General features: G+C 51.6%; 1 protein-coding gene across 7 annotated transcripts in view; it reads right to left on the bottom strand.

The window, feature by feature from the left end:
• Nucleotides 1-883: 883 nt before the first annotated feature.
• Nucleotides 884-8,079, bottom strand: part of ACTR3B (actin related protein 3B) — an 84,868-nt gene continuing 77,672 nt past the window's right edge. For 6 of the 7 annotated variants that reach the window (XM_038559785.1, XM_038559791.1, XM_038559790.1 and 3 more), the window contains 3 exons: nt 3,837-3,962; nt 2,381-2,464; nt 884-1,802 (listed from right to left, as the gene is read on the bottom strand). In XM_038559785.1, coding sequence (XP_038415713.1) covers nt 1,707-1,802; nt 2,381-2,464; nt 3,837-3,962 — 306 coding nt within the window. In that variant the 3' untranslated portion in view covers nt 884-1,706. Of the gene's footprint in view, nt 1,803-1,882; nt 2,043-2,380; nt 2,465-3,836; nt 3,963-8,079 lie in introns of those variants that run through there. The other variant, XM_038559786.1, reaches the window with a different exon arrangement.

Genomic DNA, 8,079 nt, shown 5'->3' with positions numbered 1-8,079 from the left:
CCTAGAAAATGGGGATCATATAATTCTGATGTCCTAGGCTGTTAAAACTGAATTAGGTCATGTGTAGTCTGCACTTAGCAAAGTCCAACCTCGCACAGCGCTCTTGCTACCATGTGTCACATGCACATGCGTGTCTGAAGGCAGAGAGCAGCCCGAACTCGGTGTGATCAAGACACTGAAGAAACCATGAGAAACCAAGACAGTCCGGTGATCCTGAGAAGCAGCAAAGCTCAGGGGGAAACAGAGAAACAGTTCAGACAAAGTAAGAACCAAGGGGTCTGAGACTCTCCAGTGGGAAGACAGAGAGTCTGGGGTCACTGACCATCAATCAAGAATAAGCAGCAGGGACTGCCAACTGCATGGGAAACTCAGATCTCACCAGGCTGGGCAGAGAATTTACATTATTATTCTCACACTTGTTTCTAAACTTAAATAATAGAACTAAATGTTTCTTTATGAGGGCAAATTTTCAGAGAATAAAACCTACTTCATGACTTGGAAGAAATAGCATAAGTCATAGTTTGTAAAGTAACATCAGTATGACATGAAGAATGGAGCAAAACTAACTCTCAATTTAGCAAAGGATCTTTCAAGCCAGCGACCAACTCGGCAAATGTCGGAACAGCTACTAGCAGCTTAGCAATGACTGTGAATTCCCAGGAAGAGGCACTGGAAATCCGCAGGGGCGCCCATCATGTGGGCATCCGCAGTGCTACCGGGGACACGGTGGTGGCTGAGGATGGGCCGTCCTTGTCACTTTGGGAAACTTCCTTCCCCAAACTTGGTACCTATCACGAGATCCTCCTGTGAGGTGAGGTCATTCTTTAAAAGAAGTAAGGACACAAAAGGGAAAACCAAAAGATGGGCACGGCACAACAGGAAATCTTTATAAAGAGTCTAACCGCTTTTATTACAATGGTGCAAGGCAGCATTTCATCCAACAGTCACCAACAGCAAACTGGCATCTTCTATAAAACAGTTCCAGAAAGTTCAAACAGGAAGATGAAAAGATACATTATCTGTAATGATTCTCATACAACAGTGTTTAGTGTTGAAACTTCATGTCACTCCAATAAAGTATAGTCAGTGTCTAGCAAACATGTGGCAAAAAAAGTTCGCTGTTTTATTTTGTTTGCCTACACACATATCAGAACATGCCTCACAATTAAAAACGTTTTTTTTACGGCACTCCATGACACCAATATCTATTCGTGCTTAGGATCAGCCAGTTGTACCAAATACCAGAAAATACAAAATGATAGGAAATATAAACATCAATTTGTATTTCAAGTTTATAACATTTTATTTACAAAAATAGGCCGGGGGGGGAGGGTCTGCAGCCCCATATTCTCTCCTGGGGGGGGGGGGGGGGCTATTTTGCGTCATCTGAGTTTTTTTATTTCCTTACAATTTTGAAAGTTGAAGGTGAATTCCTTCAGAATTCAATTCACCAACTAGAAGCTGGGGAGGCGGGGAGGCGGGGAGGTGGGGAGGGGGGCGGGCAGAGGAGTGGCAGGAGGGGACAGCCGTCGGACAGCGGGCACACGGATGGCGTGCACTGAACTGCCTCATGCACTTGGCGACGCAAGCACGCTTCTCGACATCGACACCAGACGCCATTATTTACAGGAGCTGCGGTCTTGTCCGGGCTCTGACAGAACCTGCTCACCAGCACGACGGGACCGGGTGACCCTGTCGAGGTAATGCTAAGACATGACTCCAAAGACAGGATTGTGACGGCAGATGCTGGGGCCATACTCCTCGTAGTCCTTCTTGGTGTGGCACACCTGAAAGAACTCGGGCTGGGGGGGGGGGGGGGGAGGGCGCAGTGATTAGCAAATACAGAGGCCTTCCAGGAACAGGTAAAGACTCATAAACCATGCCACAAGCGAGGGACTCTCCTGACCTGACACCCCTGCTCCATGGCCAGAGCACTGCGGGAAGGCTTGTGCCCCTCTGAGGGCCTGGGCTACAGTGCTGGAGTTTATTTCATTTCTTTAAAATATATCCAACTTCCACTTGGGATCAACCACGTGCTCACCCTAATGAGCAATTTACTAGTTATTCACAAATTTGAGGAGAAAAAGGAATAATTGCTTTAAAAAGTCACTGGAATTAATGATTAATGCAAGACATCTGAGGTTATTTCTGGAATTCACTTATCCATATTACCTGTAACCCCTAATTAGCAAGGACGAATCCTGCTGTGCAGTGGGAATCACCACTATGTTTTATGTCTCTTAGAACTACAAGTGCCACGTTGAGAGCCATGCACAATTAGAACACACGCTATTTATTTAACCTTCACAGGACAATATTTATTCAAACTCAACAAAGAACGCAGAAATGAAAATACAGAATAATCTAGAAAAGGACTTACAGTTGAGGCCAGCATTGAGCCTCCAAACCACACTGCATAGCGCTGCATATGATGTGTTATCACCTGAACCTCCACAGGCTTGGGCTAGAAAGTAGAGTAACAAACAGTTACCTGCCAAGGCAGATGACAGGTCCCCTAATAGCCTCTCAGCAGAAAGAGGACGCTGTGCTCAAGTGCTGACCAATGTGAGGCCTCTGCCCAACCCATGGCACGAGGCTCATCCCTTATGTTCAGCCACATGTGGCCTCTGAGGAAGGCTCTGAGCAGCTCCTGCTGTGACTCTGCCCAGCCCCCAGGCCCCCAGCCCACCCCCAACCCTGGCCCCAGCTCCCTACAGCTGCCCAACCCCCAGCCCCCAACCCCCAGCCCAGGTGCTGCAGAGAACATAGCACAAAAGTCAAAGAGGGCTTATCTTTCACCATGCTGAAGGCATTTTAAACAGCAAAAAATCCAAGCCATTAACCTGATTTTTTTTTTACTAAACAAACAAGATATGTTAGCATCACAGCAAATCCCAAATACCATCAAGTGTCCCAAAACTATTGTGAGAAATACCCCTTTGTCAAGAGTGTGTATTTGCTCTCCTGACTCCATACCAAAGCCCAATCCAGCTCACTAAGGGTGATTATCTTAGAGGAACACACATGCTATGGCCCTGCTACTGTCAGTTATCTCTGTTTAATGAGAACATTTCTGAAGCACATCAAAGACCCTCCCTGTAAACTGATCCCCTCTCCCTAGATGCCCCTCATCACACAACAGGCCTGATCCCCTGCAATACAAAGAAACTCTGCAGGCAAGACAGTGGCACACGGGGGTCAGCTTGGCCAGGAGGTGGCTGCAGCCAGCCCAGCAGGTCCACCAGCCTTAGCGCTTACACTCCTGGTAGGCTACACTCCTGGTAGCCGTTCAGGTAACAAATCTCTGACTGTAATTCATAGTGCCGCTGAAAGACTGATGAACCTGTGCCTACTTTAGGCCATAGACAGGGGGCCCTGCTGGTACTCTGTGAGAGAGAGAGCTAGTGGCCTGGGGGGGAAGGAAGGAGGGAGGGAAAGCCTGGGAGGAAGAAGGGAGGCAGGGAGGGCCTGGGAGGGAAGGAAGGAAAGCCTGAGAGGGAGAGGAGGAGGGGTGGTGAGGGGAGGCCCAGGAGGGAAGGAAGGAGGGAGAGAGGGAGGGAGAAGAGCCTGGGAGAGAGGGAGAGAGAGGGAGGGAGGGAGGGAGAAGAGCCTGGGAGAGAGGGGGAGGGAGGGAGGGAGGGAGGGAGGGAGGGAGGAGGGAGGGAGGGAGGGAGGGAGGGAAGGAGGAAGAGTCTGGGAGGCAGGGAGGGTGATCAGGCCCAGGAGAAAAGGAGGCAGGGAGGGAGGAGGGAGGGTGAGCAGGCCTAAGAGGAAGAAAGGGAGGGAGGGCCCTGGGAGAGAGGCCAGTCAGGTCTCAGGCCCCGTCCCCCTCCTACCTTGATTCGGCCCCCGCTCAGCTCCTCACTGAGTCTCAGCCTGGCATCCACCACCCGCTTCAGATCTCTCTGCAGCCGCCGACCAAAGTCCCTGAACATCGTGGAACCTCCTGAAAGAACGACATTCTAAAAGACACAAGCAGAAGGGTTTCCTTTGATGACATCACCCCCACTCTGGCCTGGCACCCGCCCCACTGCTCCCACCTCCACACCGCAACCATGCTAAGGTGGCGGTCAGAGCAAAGCCTAGGCAAGCAGGGTGCAGGTACTCTTGGCACCCATCACCCAGCAGTGGCCTAGGGTGGTTCTCCACACACTCCCTGGACAAGAGCGTCACCAGCACTGGGCCAAACTGTGACTAACACACCGACTTGCTATGATGACCTAAGGCCACATTAGCAGTCTCTTTAGTTATTTTGCCTTAATAATTACTGGGGGGGAGGGTGGGCTTTCATTTACTATATGAACTGGCTTAGAGCCGGGGACAAAAGTGCCTTGGGGGCTGCCCACTGGCCTCCCCCCACAGGCTGCTCAGTGGCCAAACAGTAGCCTGGGCAGGAGGAAAAGGGGGGCTTGTGACATCCCCTATCAGATTTCCAGGACATAAACGTCATGTGCTCTTGGGCTACAGGATATTGTTTAGGACACGAAAGCAAAAGTGAGTATATCTGACAACCTTTTTTTTTTTTTTTTAAACAGAAAACATCACTTGAGAAAGCTGTATACATGGAAAATGAAGCGACCCTTCCTGGAGCCAGGAAGCCCTAGCTGAAGATCCTGCATGCCCACTGAACACAGGAGAGCTGCCCGGCTCCCCCCAAGGTCATGCCCTGAGCACTGGGGTGACAGGCAGACCTCCTCAGGGAGCTCGCCTCCCCAGCTGTCATGGAACAGGAAGGGGGAGCCTCCCCTCCCATCCCTGCTGACCCAGTCACAGGTGACAGGACAACACCGAGCTCCTGAGCCAGTGCTGAGGGGACCAAGACTGCCCCGTGTTGCTGACTCACAAGTGGGCCACCCTAGACCCTGCGGAGGCTCAGGGCTGCGTCTCCTGCCTGGGGGTCTGCGCCACAGAGGTGGCACCATCATGACCCCTCAGCGGCCTGCCCGTCCACCAGCACACGCCCGGCAGTCACCAGGCCAAGGCTGCCAGCCGCCTTAGCTGGGGACAGGCCAGGGAAACTCAAGGAGCAGCCACAAAACTGAACCAACATGTTCTCACACCTTCAAAGCCTCAAGTACGCCTACTTTTAAGAGAGGATCCATGGGCGCCTGGGCAGCTCAGGGGGGTGAGGGTCCAACTCTTGATTTCAGCTCAGGTCAGGGTCTCAGGGTCATGAGATCCAGCTCTGCTTCGGGCTCTGCACTGCGCAGTGGAGTCAGCTCAAGAGTCTCTCTCTCTCTGCCCCACCCCCTGTTCACGTGCCCCCGCGCTCGCTCTCTCTCTCTTTTCTCTGTCAAGTAAATAAATCTTAAGAAGAGAAAGAGAACCTGAGCGTGGCCTTTACGGCCAGGAATGAGGGGTGATTCTGAGCTAAGGTGTGCACGGCCCTCCCCAAGAGCAGCCCAATAGGAGCCCAGGCCCTAAGCAACACCAGGGTGTGGCCCTTGCACCCCCTCCTTCCAACCTCCTACTGAAAGGAAAATGACGCTGCCCTCGGCAGACCCCTGAGCTGGGGGGCCCTCCCCAAAGAACACCCAGTAATAAACACACCACATGAAGCACCAGTAAGGGCTCCTTGCCCCCCAGAATTGTGCGCACACAGCCAGCCTTCACCCGTGCACATTAGTGTGCGTAAACTTGTTTGCTCTCAGAAAACCATGGGCTCCACGCCCAGGGAGCCCAGCCTGCTGCCTCTTCCGTATCGTGAGGGGCACTCGTCCACTGACACCACTGCCACCGCCCCCCACAGACACACAGACTCAGGCACCTGTCTGTTCCCCACAAGTTGCAAACCCTGATGTCTCGAGCAACATCCTGCCCCACGATCCACGTCATGAAGAATCACTGTCACACTCCATCTCCTTGGGGAAAACTGTGTCAGGAACAACAGGAGACTGTCTGGTTCCTGTCAGAGTCCAGGGGCAGCCACCACAGCCGCAGCTATGGATACACAGACTTGGGGTCACCCAGGTGCTGACGCTCATGTCCTACACCCCAAGAGGTGAGGTCCGCAGGACCAAGTCCCTGACAGGGCAATCCCAAATAAAGCAGAATGACGGTCTTCTGACCCTATCTCCTGTCAGAGAGGTGTTGTCACCTGGTGACACAAACCACTTATCTGTTTGCCGTAAACAATCACAACTTGAAAGCACTCTTAATATTTTGGTCATCAGACGCCAGAACAAGCCTCAACTGGCAATGGTCCTGCTTTCTGAACACTGGTCAGTCCGGCTGGCCACCTTCTGGAAGGAAAGCCCTCAGCTGACATCAAGGAAGAATTAAGCAAGAACTGGGGGAGGGGCAGGGACAGCATATGCCCGACAAGTGACAATTCTAAGTGTGCCTTTAGCGATTAGTTTTTTGCTATTGTTTTCCAGTTACTTTTATTTTTAAATCCCACCACAGACAACTCCTCTAAAACCTTTCCAGGCTACGACTCCTACAGGCCTGCTCTGCGGCAGAGAGCTCAAAGCAACCACGAGGCATGCGATGGCCCAAGGGTTCCTGAGGTCGCCCAGGCTGTCTGTGAGCACCCCACCGACCCGCCTCGGTGTGGGCAAGAGGCCACAGTGGCCCCTCTGTGAGTTTATCCAGCCCTTGAATGACTATCAAAGATACGGAACTGCTTTTAACCAAACACCCAATAGTATTGGCCAAGAAGGTTGATATGAGTTGATATCAACCCAATCTCTAAATCAGTGGCTGTTCTTCTAGGGGGAACCTGAAGGACATGTAGGGCCTTCCCACTTCTGTCCGCCCAGACGACTGTCAGTCAGGTTCCCCACCTTCAGAATGGGCCAGGGACAGGGCCTCACATGGACACGGCGCATAAGGTAGTCCGTGAAGGCCTAAGGCAGCTTCTCTTGGGTCTCAGGCTCAGGAAAACTTACTGGCTTTGACCACATGCCTCAGAGGCCCTGTGCTCCAGTGACAGGCCTTCCCTGATGTGTGGACAGAAGCATGCAGTGTCCACTCTGTCCTTGTCCCACCCTGCTGTGCTACTCAGTGAGCCCCATCTTCCCTCACCCTACTGCTCTTCCACTGGATACATCTGCCCTCAAACTCTGCTGGCTGAGGGGTGGGCGGGTGGCAAGCTGCTGGGGGGCAGACAAACACAGAGAAGCTGAAGCACAGAGAATGGGGCAAATAGCCAGACAAGATGAGGTTACAAAAGAATGCCTCATCTTACTTTGAATTCCTTCTTTTCCTCCTCCCTTCCTGGCACAACCAACCTCGACAGCCTGGAGTCGGCTGTAAGCATCAGGGGCCTCCTACGCTCTTCCATGCACACCTACCTGTTCTCACAGGGGCCAACAAGAATACCTTGTGGAGCAGAAACTGTAACTGGGTGGAGGTTCATTCACAAGCTGGAAGAAGGTGTCCGAACCTCTGGAATCTAGAGATTCTCAAAGGGGCCTGAGATCTCAAAAAAGCGAGAAGATGTAAAAGATGAAATTTTAAAATGCAACTTCCTATCACTGTGGAGATTTACATTTTAAAAAGTTAATATTTTACATCTCTTGAAAGCATCTTAAAGTTGTTCATTTCAGATTTTTCTCTGAAACGGAACTGTTTGTTTCTTACATAAGAAACTGCTCTGTGACTGAATCTTTGTTATTGCCTGAGGTGCCCAGGAAGGTCCCCGCAAGGTCAAGCTGTGGATGCACTCAACCGGCAGTGATGTGGCCCCAGGAGCAGGGTCCCTGCACCTAGCAGCACTCCCCCCAAGCACCCGCCCACCACCTCTAACGGGAGCTACATATGTGCACCCACCCAACAGGCCCCTGAAAGAGAGATGAGACATTTTGGGAGCAGGCGTCCATCTCAAGAGGATCCGTAAGGCTAGGTCACACCCAATGACAGGTAAAAGACAAACAAGCCCCTTTTCCACAGCTCTGCTTGTTATCTGGAATTATTTCATCCTCATTTCATAATGGGCTGGAGCTCCATCCACACCATTATTATACTCTGTCACAGTTACTATGGTCAAAGTCAGTGAACTCAGACACCACACAACACAGGGAAACCTGAAGAGAATACCAGCGTGAATGCCGACAAGATCAGGATAGCCCTATCCAT

Source organism: Canis lupus, chromosome 16 (genome assembly GCF_011100685.1).
Source record: "Canis lupus familiaris isolate Mischka breed German Shepherd chromosome 16, alternate assembly UU_Cfam_GSD_1.0, whole genome shotgun sequence".
NCBI classification, from domain to species: Eukaryota; Metazoa; Chordata; class Mammalia; order Carnivora; family Canidae; genus Canis; species Canis lupus.
The sequence above is the reverse complement of the archived record's forward strand: the minus strand, read 5'-3'. Positions and strand labels throughout refer to the sequence as shown.